General features: G+C 39.6%; 1 protein-coding gene across 3 annotated transcripts in view; it reads right to left on the minus strand.

Annotated features, from left to right (window-relative positions):
- Positions 1-7538: 7538 nt before the first annotated feature.
- Positions 7539-12963, minus strand: part of pde4d (phosphodiesterase 4D, cAMP-specific) — a 642699-nt gene continuing 637274 nt past the window's right edge. For all 3 annotated transcript variants that reach the window (XM_067986363.1, XM_067986372.1, XM_067986358.1), the window contains 4 exons: positions 12596-12750; positions 11235-11357; positions 10768-10950; positions 7539-9861 (listed from right to left, as the gene is read on the minus strand). In XM_067986363.1, the coding sequence (XP_067842464.1) occupies positions 9433-9861; positions 10768-10950; positions 11235-11357; positions 12596-12750 (890 nt within the window). In that variant the 3' untranslated portion in view covers positions 7539-9432. The remainder of the gene's footprint in view (positions 9862-10767; positions 10951-11234; positions 11358-12595; positions 12751-12963) is intronic.

Genomic DNA, 12963 nt, shown 5'->3' on the forward strand with positions numbered 1-12963 from the left:
AACAAATACTGATCACATAATAAATGTACTTGCTTCTCGCTCCCTTCCATCGCAGTGGTTCAGCTGCTAAAAGCAATGTATTAACTGAGCAACAGGTCCCAGGTTTGATTCCCAGACTGTGCTGAATGAGGTGATCTCAGTAGGGACGTCAGTGGGGGTGCCACAATTGGCCTCAATTCCCCAGGGTTAGCGAAGGGGAAAGTCAGCAAGGTTCCCACTCATGATCCTTATCCAGTAATCCCTGCTGAAAATTGCACATATGTAGACATTTGGGTAAGGGCAGGATTGGAAAAAGCTCCCCACAGTTGAATAGCCTGCCCACACACTGACAAGGCTCAATTATGAATAATGATCACGTGCACAAGGCACTGGAGGGCAGCTGGTACCTATGAAACTCCACCCCAATATGCGTTAGCATCTTAGAGCGAGAGAAAGTGAAGAAAGGAGGAAAATAAACAGATATATTTAAGAATCCCTTAAACCTTAGACTGGCCCACTTGACTAGAGATTAGCAAGTTTTCAGCTCACACTGCAAAGTATAAGCAATAATATCACAATAATATTAATCCTACAGAATTAAATCAAATACAATTTTCAATGAAAATTTTAAAAATGGAAACTGTTTAATGTTGCTTGCCCTGTTGTTGCACTTCTCCCAAGTATTCTCTCATCTTCCCAGTTTCAAATGGATCTTCCTTCTAGCACCACATTTATGGAATTCTTTACATTGTCACTTTTGCTTACTTATCTAGGGTTTAATAATGGCTCTTATTCCAGCACATCCAGTAGCTTCTTCATTCTTTGGTGTCTTCTTTATTTCTGAATACAGCTCCACAAAACAAGCAATCTAAAACACTGTGACCCAAAATTTCTGGGAACCTACTCCACTGGCATAAGTGTGGAAGACTGGAACCGCTGTCTGCCCTTGCCTCAAGCTGTAGAACCTTTCCCAAACCCCGGAGACGGGGTCATTTACATGCACCTCCCAAACCCGGGACCTCCACCACCTAGGACAAAGGCAGCAGGTGCATGCGAACACCATCAGCTTCACACACCTCCAAGTCACACACCATCCCGACTCAGACATAAATCACCATTCCTACATCGTCACTGGAACTTCCTATCTAACAGCATTGTGGGAGAACCTCCACTACATGGACTGTAGCGTTTTAAGAAGAAGGGCCCTCATCAAGGGTAAGTGGGGAAGGGCAATAAATGCTGGCCTTGCAGCGATGCACGTATCCCGAGAACGAATTTTTAAGAAACGAACAGCGGTTCTCGCCCCAAACCATTAACTGGACTATCAGAGCTCCTGCAGTGGGAATGGGCTTTCTGCTTTCTTCATCCCCAGGAATATTGGGGCCCTTGTCTGTAAGAACTGGTTCAAATCAGTTTGGGTACTTAAAGCATCGGCCAACCTATTTACAGCAGCAAAGCTGCAGCAGTTATAACAGTACAGAATGTTCTCAATTATACAAATATTTTTACATGGGGTGGACGTACAGTTGCTTTCACAGCTTGGGGACTAGGAAAAGGTAAGGGAAGGAGGAAGCAAACCTAAAAGTTCATTAAATGCCTCTCCACCAGAAGTTCAATTTACATGAATATTTTTCTGATAGCTCTGGATGGGAAGATCAGATCTTTCCTTTTGTGTAATACAACTTACTTCAGTTGTCCAATAGATGACTCATAGCTCATTGTTCAGAATAGAATGGGGGCATTTGTCTAGTTATGAATCATAAATCCCCTAATGGATTTATCAAAATCCAGTTGTATAGTAATCTGAAGGTCACAGGAATGATTATCTAGTCAAGATGGACTTGAGATGTGCATTTCTTTGTGTCCTAAACTGCAAAGGCCACAAGGGTTTGTACATAGCACATGGATCAATATAGGGCCTTATTTTCTATTTTTGTCACAAACTGGGGTAAACCCCTTTTTTCATGGTTACTTACAACTTGCTAACAAAATGATAACATATTGAGTTTGAGAGTGACATACTTAAGTCCGAAACTAGAGTCTTAAACTTAATAAAGCCAATTACAGAAGTATGAAGGGCGAGTTGGCTAAGGTAGATTGGGAAATTAGATTAACAGGTATGGTGGTAGATAAGCAGTGGCAGACATTTAAAGAAGTATTTCAGAATTCTCAACAAGTGTACATTCCATTGAGAAATAAAAACTCCACGGGAAAAGTGATCCATCCGTGGCTAACTAAAGAAGTTAAGTATAGTATGGAATTAAACGAAGAGGCTTATATTGTTGTGAAGATTAGTAGTAAGCCTAAGGATTGGGAGAGTTTTAGAAACCAACAAAGGAGGACCAAAAAATTGATGATAAGGGAGAAAATAGAATATGAGAGTAAACTAGCAAGGAATATAAAAACAGATTGTTAGAGCTTCTACAAGTATGTAAAAAGAGAGAGAAAAGTAAACATTGGTCCCTTAGAGGCTGAGACAGGAGAAATTATAATTGGGAATAAGGAAATGCAGAAATGTTAAACAAATAATTTGTATCTGTCTTCACAGTAGAAGACACAAAAAACATACCAAAAATAGTGGGGAAACCAAGGGACAATGAGAATGAGGAACTTAAAACAATTAATATCAGTAGAAAAAAAGTACTAGACAAACTAATGGGACTAAAAGCCAACAAACCCTTGGACCTGATGGCCTACATCCTAGGGTTCTAAAAGAGGTGGCTGCAGAGATACTGGTTGCATTGATTGTGATCTTCCAAAATTCCCTTGATTCTAGAACGGTTCCAGTGGATTGGAAGGTAGCAAATGTAACACCGCTATTCAAGAAAGGAGGGAAAGAAAAAACAGGGAACTACAGGCCAGTTAGCTTGACATAAGTCATCGGGAAAATGCTGGAATCCATTATTATGGAAGTGGTAACAGGGCACTTAGAAAATCATAATATGATTAGGCAGAATCAACATGGTTTTATGAATGGGAAAGTGTGTTTAACAAATTTATTAGAGTTCTTTGAGGACGTAACTAGCAGGGTAGATAAAGGAGAATCAGTGGATGCAGTATATTTGGATTTCCAAAAGGCATTCAATAAGGTGCCACATAAAAGGTTGTTACACAAGATAAGGGCCCATGGAGTTGGGGGTAATATATTAGCATGGATAGAGAATTGATTAACGGACAGAAAAGAGAGTAGGGATAAATGGGTCATTTTGGGTGGCAGTCTGCAACTAATGAGGTGCCCCAAGGATCAATGCTTGGGCCTCAGCTATTTACAACCTATATTAGTGACTTAGATGAAGGAACCGAGTGTAATGTATCCAAATTTGCTGATGATACAAAGCAAAAAGGAGGACACAAAGAGTCTGCAAAGGAATATAGACAGGCTAAGTGAATGGGCTAGATGGTGGCAGACAGAATATAATGTGGGGAAATGTGAGGTTATTCACTTTGGTAGGAAGAATAGAAAAGCAGAATATTTTTAAAATGGTGAGTAACTATTAAATGTTGGTGCTCAGAGAGATCTGGGTGTCTTTGTAGAAGAAATACAAAGTTAGCAAGCAGGTACAGCAAGCAATTAGGAAGGCAAATGCAATGTGGGTCTTTATTGCAAGCGGGTTGGAGTACAAAAGTAAGGAAGTCTTGCTACAATTGTACAGGGCTTTGGTGAGACCACACCTGAAGTTCTGTGCACCGTTTTGGTCTCCTTTTCTAAGGAAAGGTATATGTGCCTTAGAGGTGGTGCAACGAAGGTTCACTAGATTAATTCCTGGCATGAGAGGGTTTCCTATGAGGAGAGATTGAGTAAAATGGGCCTATATTCTCTGGAGTTTAGGAGACTGAGAGGTGATCTCATTGAAACATATAAGATTCTGAGGGGGCTTGACAGGATAGATGCTGAGAGATTGCTTCCGCTGGCTGGACTAGAACTAGGGGACATATACGCAGGATAAGCGGTCGGCCATTTAGGACTGAGATTTGAAGGAATTTCTTCACTCAGAGGGTTGTAAATCTTTGGAATTTTCTACCCCAAAGGGCTGTGGATGCTGAGTCGTTGAGTGTATTCAGGGCTGAGATAGATAGATTTTTGGACTCTAGGGGAACTAAGGAATATGGGGATCAGGCGGGAAATTGGAATTGATGTCGAAGATCAGCCATGACCTTATTGAATGGTGGAGCAGGCTCGAGGGGCCGTATGGTCTACTCTTGCTCCTATTTCTTATTTTCTTATATATTTAGAACACCCCAATGTGAACAGGAAATGCCTGGTGTGCTAGGAACCTCACACCAACAAGGCTCATTAAGGCTGCCGAAATTATTTACATTAGAGAGTGTGGCAAAACCTATAATTTCCTATGTTGAATTTTTAACATGTATTTTTGTATTACTAGAATCTGCATATTAAAACAACATCAAATAGGGTATTTCTCAAATGGAAACACATCAATTCAGTTCTAGACAAATTGGCTGCAATGTTCTACATCAATGCAAATTGATAAACTAAGAACAATAGAGAGCTACAGATCTCATTTGATTGAGTTGTCACATTCAATGAGAAGCATCTTAGGCCATTATCAGAGGTTTCCTTCATTCAATATTGATGAATGGTTGAATATGTTGCCTCTATTTTAGGATCTAAAGGGATATTCACAAATTATCTGTTCATATGTCAAAGGATAGGCCTCAGTCCGGCTGGTAACTTCGATTGCCAGCTGTTTCTGAGACCATTGGGAAGAAGGCAAGGCTTTGATTGGCTGGAACCCTTTGTGATTGACAGCCAGGTGGCCAGAGACATCAAAATCAAAATTCCAGTGGCGCCATTGTTGGTTGGCGGGGGGGGGGTTCGGGAGGATTTTGTGGATGTGGAAGGGTTGAGGAGTCTGGGGCGACAGTGGCCAGACTCTCTTTGTGGGATCCAGAGTAGCGATCCTGCTCTTCCTGGCCCCACAAAAATAATTTTTACACCAACCTGTAAAGATCTCTGCCTCTTGCCAGCCAGGTTTTACTGAATGGAACGTCTGTGGTGAATGCTCCATTCAGTAGGCCAATAGAATAGCTTGGGGATCCAATGTATGCTATAGGAGCCCAGCCTGAATCAGTCAGGAGCCTCAATGGCCCAAGGAAAAGGTGACATTAAAATAGCTTTAGGACAGTAAAAGAACGGTAAGCGTACCACTTAGATTTTAACTCTCGCTCCACAGTTTCCAATGGTTGGATGGAATTAAAATACCCCCTTAATATTTTTTTTGAGTGCTGAGGACTTTGTCTCCTGATAATGCTGTAATTAGCTTTTGTATCCTTTGCTGTATTTTGTTGGCCTTGTGGCTCAAGATCTGTCTGTCTGGCTCTGTGGTGATTCTTCAATGTTCCTTGGAGCTTTATACCTACAGTGAAGACCAGTTGGAATGGGTGGAGGTGCATCGTCTCTAATAATTTCTTTTAGCTTTTATGTGCACCAACCAGCCCACCTCTGCATTGATGTCAATAAATGTCACATGGCTTTATTACAGTACAGCAGTTCTGTACCAGCAAGCACAGAGCAGTCATCTGAAACGGTGAATTCATAAGAGTGATACCACCATATTTTTTGGATGTTTGGCCCTGAATTTCTTTGGTGTCAGTTACGACTTTGATGTGCTGTTGTTGTGCTGCAAAGTTATGCTGTTCACCAGCAGAGGGAGTTACTCAGCAGTTTCCTGGGGTAAGTTAATTTAAATATTTTTGGTGCATCTCAGGTGTAACTTGAGTGTAGAAACTGTGTAAGTTGCTGATCCACCCCTCCCCCGAAAGCTTCTTTCAAACAACGGTGTAACTCTTTAAAAGCCTGGTAGCAATGTTAGTTCTCTCACCACCTGCTGCAAGCTCAGTCTGCCAGCAATGTCCTGAAGCCATGAGAGTTCATGGGGTTCAGAATCAATGTTGAGGCTCCCAGACCTCTTCCCTCCCCTCTCCCAACTGTATTCCACTGTGCCCTCATCTCTCCTGGGTCTGTGCTGCCGGTGGGATAGGACATACCCAAGGATGGTGATGGAGGAGTCTGTGATGTTGGCTGATCGGTATGATGGTATGAGTATGACTATGTCAGGCTGTTGCTTGACTAGTCTGTGGGACAGCTCTCCCTACTTTGACACCAGTTCCCAGGTGTTAGTGAGGACTTTGCAGGGTCAACTTGCAGGGCTAGGTATGCTGTTACCGTGTCCTGAGCTGATCTAGTTTGCAACTGAGTGGTCTGTCCAGTTTTTTAAATTCTTTTTTTTCTTTCTAGCGTTTTGATATAACTGAATGGCTTGCTAGGCCACTACAGAGAGCAGTTAAGAGTCAATCACGTTGGTGTGGGACTGGAGTCACAAAGAGACCAGACCAGGTAAGGACAGAAGGTTTCCTTTCTTAAAGGACATTAGTGAACCAGTTGGGTTTTTACGACAGTCTGTCAACTTCATGGTCACTTTTACTGGTACCAGTTTTTTAAAACTGAATTCAAATTCTCAAATTGCCATGGTGGTATTTGAACTCACCTTCTCTGGATTATTAGTCCAGTAACATAACCACAACAACCACAGTATCCGAGAATTTCATGTTTTCAGCCACCTTGAAGCAATGGCCATAGTCATAGATCTTTAGTTGTATGTTTTTTTTGCATTGTCAGGTTTTTTTGGGCTGTCAGATTTTTCAAACTGTTTTTCCACATTTTGTAGGTTGGCAAATATTATATTGTCAATTGTATTTAAGAAGACTTCTTATAAATTCATAATTTCAGTATAAACTCCAGTATAAACTCCAAAATCCTTCATGGGTCTTCACATAATAGGTTGGTATCTTAATATACTGTGCTGTGAATAGTACGATGTAGCTTCGTACTCGTGACTTTGCACACTTCGACTGTGCTGTCAGGGAGAAGATCACGTCCTACATTCCAGTCAGGAATTGAGGATAGTGTAGAAGGAAACCTATAGCAGGTAAGAAAGTGAATTAAAAAAGGAGGCTGCGCACGAAAATACTTCTCTTTTGTTCAGTTGGGGTCCCCACTATGCTAGGTTTGCAACAAAAATAGCAATGAATTTTCAGATATCATTAACTGTGCTTTGTTCAATACAAGTTTTATAACTAAGTAACAAAATCTGATAGGTACAGAGCACCCTTGGCATTATACCTTGACCCCAATACAAAATGGTGTGGGGGTGAAATTGGTGTTTGTCATTAGTGCAAAATGGGTGATATCAAATTCAATGGAAAGGAAAATCGGACGGGATGTAAAACAAGCTGCCGATTCATTATCATCCGTTTTCTACCGCTGAAGATCAATTTCACCTACGCGATCTGCTTTACATACATTAATAAGTAAACTAATGTTGTTTTAAGTAGAATCAACTCATGCTTTTATTTTTTTCATTGCATATAAAAACATATTATGAAGGTTTCTCAGCATGATATACAGTACTATACCATAGACTGTAAGAGACTAGGAAAACATTGAAAGATTCTACTTTTGCAACTTCCAGACAAGTTGGTGCTCTAAAGACATATTCAAAACAAAATGAATTGTTCAGGAGTCTCTGTAGATAACATTTTGTCTGTATAATCCCTTTTATTACTATTTAATTCAATAAACAAAAAATGTCCAATTCCTTTGGGCCAGGGCTGCTGAAATCTACAGTTTGCGTGTCAAAAAAGGAGGCTCTGTTTTTTTTAGGAAAGAATCTCCCCTTTCATCGAACTGTCACTCAGCTAGTACGCTTTGAAATGCAGCAGACAGTAACAATATATTGGAGAAAGTTAAGGCACAGCCCTGGAGCCAAAGACCTGCAACCGTTCTACATCGAGTGTCGATTTCCTCAAAGTTCTCCTTAGCCAAGCTATAGGTGACATAATATTACAGAAGACAAATTTACAGGAATAAGTATATTCATTCTTTCACCAGGAGTTTCCATTACAGTAACACCACCCCATTAGGAATTATGTTATAATAAGAATCAATAATTTACAATAAACATTACAGTATGTACAGTTCAATAAATACATGGTTGTAAACAGAGACAAACAAGACTGGATTACAAGTAAGGTCATCTGGTGAGGAACAAAAAAAGGTATGGCAACAAAATTAAATAATGCAGTAAAATAACCTCATTCAATAGGTGCTCTTTAACAGCCAGACCTATTCAAGTTTTACAGTTTGTTTCATCTACATACTCTCACCATGATATCCATGGGGTGGTGGGGGGAGGGGAGGGAAGGAGGCAGAGAAAGCGTTATATTGGTACAGTAACTTGCAAGCTGAAGTACTAATATGGGGACTCTGCACACTGTTATACAGTGGTCTACACAGCTCTTCACAATATGGAAAGATTACACTGGAATCTTAAAGCCATTTAATGCAATGTAACGTTTTTTGTATTATCTTTACAAGCAGTGCGCAGCTCAGAGCACATTTTAGCAAGAAAATGTGAGTATTGTGAAATTCAGTGCATTTTATCCCCAACTCCTGAGACGGCCTATCAAGATTACTTGTCTGCTTTCAAGGTGTTTCCAGTAACTGTCTGGGCAGCATATAAATAAACAGTGTTTATTTTGAATCCAATGCCTTTTAACGCAATCGTTAGATATAGTAAAGGAAAAGTGAGAAACATGTAGCGTCTAGGTTGTGTAGCATTTGTGTTTTATCCCCAGAGAATAACTGCCTGAAACTGTTTTAAAGTGATAAAATCACAAGGTGTAAGATGGTAAAGAACAACTAGTACTCAGCATTACAGAACTGTACAGAGAACTTGCAAGTTACTTGTAATATCTAACAATAACAGATGAAACTTCAAAGTATTTTAAATATAATACCGCCATAAATCTGTATTAATAAAAGTAAAATCTAAAAAAGTTCTCTGTATTACATATGATACAAAAAGAGGTCAGTACAGCTTAGCTGTACAGTTTTTACAGTCAGGTTTCAAGGAAGACTTGAAATTATAAAACGTCTCATGATTTCCAGAAATGATCGATCTTCCTTCTGGTGACAGATCTTCACTGACTCCATTCTCATACAATACTGTGCATTTCACACTTCATAGCTGAAGCATTTGATGAAACCAGTGTCCTCAGCATAATCTCATGAACGGATTTCCATACTTTCTTCTCATCTGTAAATGAAAAAGCTCAAACCTCTACAGCTTTGTGAAAACAAAACCCACATTTGGTTTAATATTTTTGTCCCACCAAAAGCAATCCATTCCTATTTCAGATTTATAAATCTGATAGTAGTAATGATCAACTAGTTTTGAAATGGATTCCCCATGCTGCAATGATGGTGTGGTACTGAAATTCTGACATGTTATTCCTGAGTACAGAGTCACCTAGATGATTCCAGGCTTTGTGATATACAAAGTACTGGTAGATGAGGATGAGACTTGGCCTTGGCTGTAGCTACACATGTGCTTGGAAGCTGCTTCCAAGATATCTTTCCCATCAACATTGTTATGTATCTACAGCCTTCTCCTCTTCCTCCTCCTCCTCTGCCTCCTCCTTCCCCCTGTAGACATCCGTTGGAGCCTCTTCTTCATTTACTTGCTCATCCAGTGGATTTTCTGTTGATTCAGAGTCCTGGGTACAAAGAGTCTTGGAGTCACTACAGCTATTGTCATCCTCTCCCTGGCTACCACCGCTGTCTTTTTCGGTATCTGATTCACCATCTTCCTCTAGTGTTAACTCAAACTGGAACTTGTCCACTTGAACTGGCCGTCCCTCCACCTCATCATCAAGGACAGGTGAAGGACTCTGTGGAATTGTGCTCTGATACCATTCTCTATTATCCTCCAGTGTATCTAATGCATCCTGTGCATCAGGATGGACTAGGTCAGCCCATGTCTCCCATAAAGGATGGACAATGTAGTCGATGAAACCCACCTATTAGAAAGTAAACGACAATTAGATTTTCAGTTACAACTTTGACTGGTTTGCACTACATAATGCTTCTCCCTCAACATTAACCCTTTTCTAGTGATCTTCATATTTAATTTAGACGAACAAGCTAGCTACTGAATAATCTTGCCCCAAGATTCAAGATGTTGGCCTGTAAAAGTTCAGTAATGAACTGTGACAACACTAGTAAATCCAGAAACAAAGTGCCACATACAGCATTTGTTTGTTCCCACACATATAATTGAGATGTCAAAGGTCAGAGCTATTGGTTGCTTTACCATGCACTGATACTAGGTGATGCTACTGCTGTTGTGATTTTAGGCCTCCATAGTGGTAAAGTTAAAGGAGGAGGAGGGAAGAAAACAGGGAGATGGAGACAAGAGGAGATAAAATTACTCAGAACCGAGAGATGGTTATAGGTGCTAAGCAAGTGTATGTGTGTGAGCGATAGAGATAGAGACAGAAAGAAAGAGCCCTGACTTTAAATCTAATACCAGTCAATAGCCACATCATTATTTCACACATCTACGGAAATAAAATGTTATTAAGCACTTTGTGTGAATGGAAAGTGAGTTACAATAAAGAGCCATACAAGAGAGTTGAAGGGGCTCCTTGTGAAACTGTCTGCAGTGCAATGTTATCATTATACGTTTGTTTTCAAAATAAGAAAATAGTCTTTTTTCAATAAAGTTAACATTTGTCAAAAATAAAATAACTAAGGGGAAGTTGTGAAGACATGTTTTTCCCCTCAGAAGATCTTACGTAGGATAACAAATCTATTGGATAAGCAGTTTAGGTTAAAACTAAATTATTCAACTATGTACAGAAAAGCACTGCTGGATTTGTAGTTCAGGGCTTGAGTTTACTTTGGAGATTGCTAGGTTCACCTACTTGTGATTTTTCAATGGAGGCATTGTGCTCGTCACACATGGGACTTATTTCCATTCCCCTTTCCCTTTCTCGATCTCCTTGACGAAAGAACTCTTCCATTATTCTATCAGTCCATTGTCGGTATAGTTGCAGAGGTTTTGTGGGATTGCTTAAATCTGCACAATGCACCATGTTTTGCAGAACCTAGATTATTAAATAAAATATAGTTTTCAACTGATTTTTAAAATAGAATTCAGATAAACATAACTGTTTATTGTTGGTCAGTAGGACATCACTGTTAATCCATAGGAAAATCTATAATGTTCAGAAATATTCAGTTATAACAATTACAATATAAAAATAAATCAAATGTTTATAATATTTTCTCCAACTACAACCACTTTACACTAAACATGTGATAAAGATGATGATGCTGTTCACCTCTATATTTTTAATTTTCTTTTTGAATTGAGTAAGTTGTTTGATACCTGTATTCTATCTGAGTAGTTATCCAGTAGGAGTACTCCAGAACTGGTCACCTTTTTTGTTTCTACCATTGTTTTCAAGTCAGCCAGTAAGTTCATGTGTTTGGACATGTCGGTAGCAAGAACCTGAAATATGAGGTTTGAAAACCATTAGCAAATAGTTTTAGTTTAAAAGACTATGTTTCTCAGTGGGACATTGCAAGTCATACAAACCTAATCAAAATAAAATATCAGTAACTCATTATAAAACAGAACAATTCCAAATAGCACTCCAGGTGTGAACAGTCTTTCTGAATTTCTACTAGTCAAATTTAGATCAGGTAGAATAGACTCCAACTTCAAATAAGGATAAGTGAACTCTTTGCGATAGATCCATCCACTCAAAAGAGTGAATGCGTTGGGTTTCATGGTTCACTCACAGTGAACACTTTGGGTTTTACAGGTCCACTCACAGAGTGAACACTTTGGGTTTGGTGGGTCCCCTAACAGAATGAACACTTTGGGTTTTACAGGTCCACTCACAGAGTGAACACTTTGGGTTTGGTGGGTCCCCTAACAGAATGAACACTTTGGGTTTTACAGGTCCACTCACAGAGTGAACACTTTGGGTTTGGTGGGTCCCCTAACAGAATGAACACTTTGGGTTTTACAGGTCCACTCACAGAGTGAACACTTTGGGTTTTGTGGGTCTAGTCACAGAGTGAACACTTTGGGTTTTGTGGGTCTAGTCACAGAGTGAACACTTTGGGTTTTACAGGCCAACTCACAGAGTGAACACTTTGGGTTTTGTGGGTCTACTCACAGAGAGGACACTTTGGGTTTGGTGGGTCCCCTAACAGAGTGAACACTTTGGGTTTGGTAGCAAAATGAGGTGGGAGGTGCCTTCTCCGTTGTCTTTTGGAACAGCTTGATCCTTTCTCAAGGTGCCAGAGATAGCTCCCTAATGTTACTCCAAGAGGAAAAAAATAATTCAAATCCTTGCAGTATTTTACTCTATCTTTGGGTTGAAAATTGCAGTACCACTGCTAGGAACACTACTGCTAGTCATTAGCAGCAACACAACCCAGCCCAATGATTCCCAGTGTGCTTCTCCACCTTTAAGAAATAAAGGAAAGAGGAAAAAAAATTGCAAATTTAACTGCCAATTGCAATTAATCTTCTAGGGGCCATACTTATAAATTCCATAATACTGAGTACTGTAATAAAAACCAAAAAGGAGAGTCACGGTAGGCATTTTTCTCACGTCTTTTAGAACCACAATGAAATTTTTAAAAACACAAAATCCAAAATGGACCTAAATAGAGAATATTCAAAAAAGGAATAGAGACTTCAGTTAAACAGTAAGCTTTAAGGCTCCAACTTACAATGTCAATGACCATCTTCCTAAGTGACTGTCTTTGTTTCTTAGTCAAATTCTGGAAAATATCACAGTTCTCTTCCTGCAGCAGTTTAAAGCCAACAGCCAAATGATGGTTTTCCAGCACTGATGAGTCATTGTACATCAAGGCAAGCTCTGAGTCTGGACAGCGTGTGAATTAATGGGGTAGGGGGAGAGAGAGAGAGAAAGAGAGAGAATAATGAATGTTAATACCATCAGTATCTGAATTCTATTCACATTCATCTATGTCATACTGACAGTATATTTGTCATCAGTTTGAATAATCCTGCACACTTAAGATAAATGTTGTTGGCAATTGAGAATGGATAATATGGTCTGATGCATGATCAGTAT

Source organism: Heptranchias perlo, chromosome 1, assembly GCF_035084215.1.
Source record: "Heptranchias perlo isolate sHepPer1 chromosome 1, sHepPer1.hap1, whole genome shotgun sequence".
Classification (NCBI taxonomy): domain Eukaryota; kingdom Metazoa; phylum Chordata; class Chondrichthyes; order Hexanchiformes; family Hexanchidae; genus Heptranchias; species Heptranchias perlo.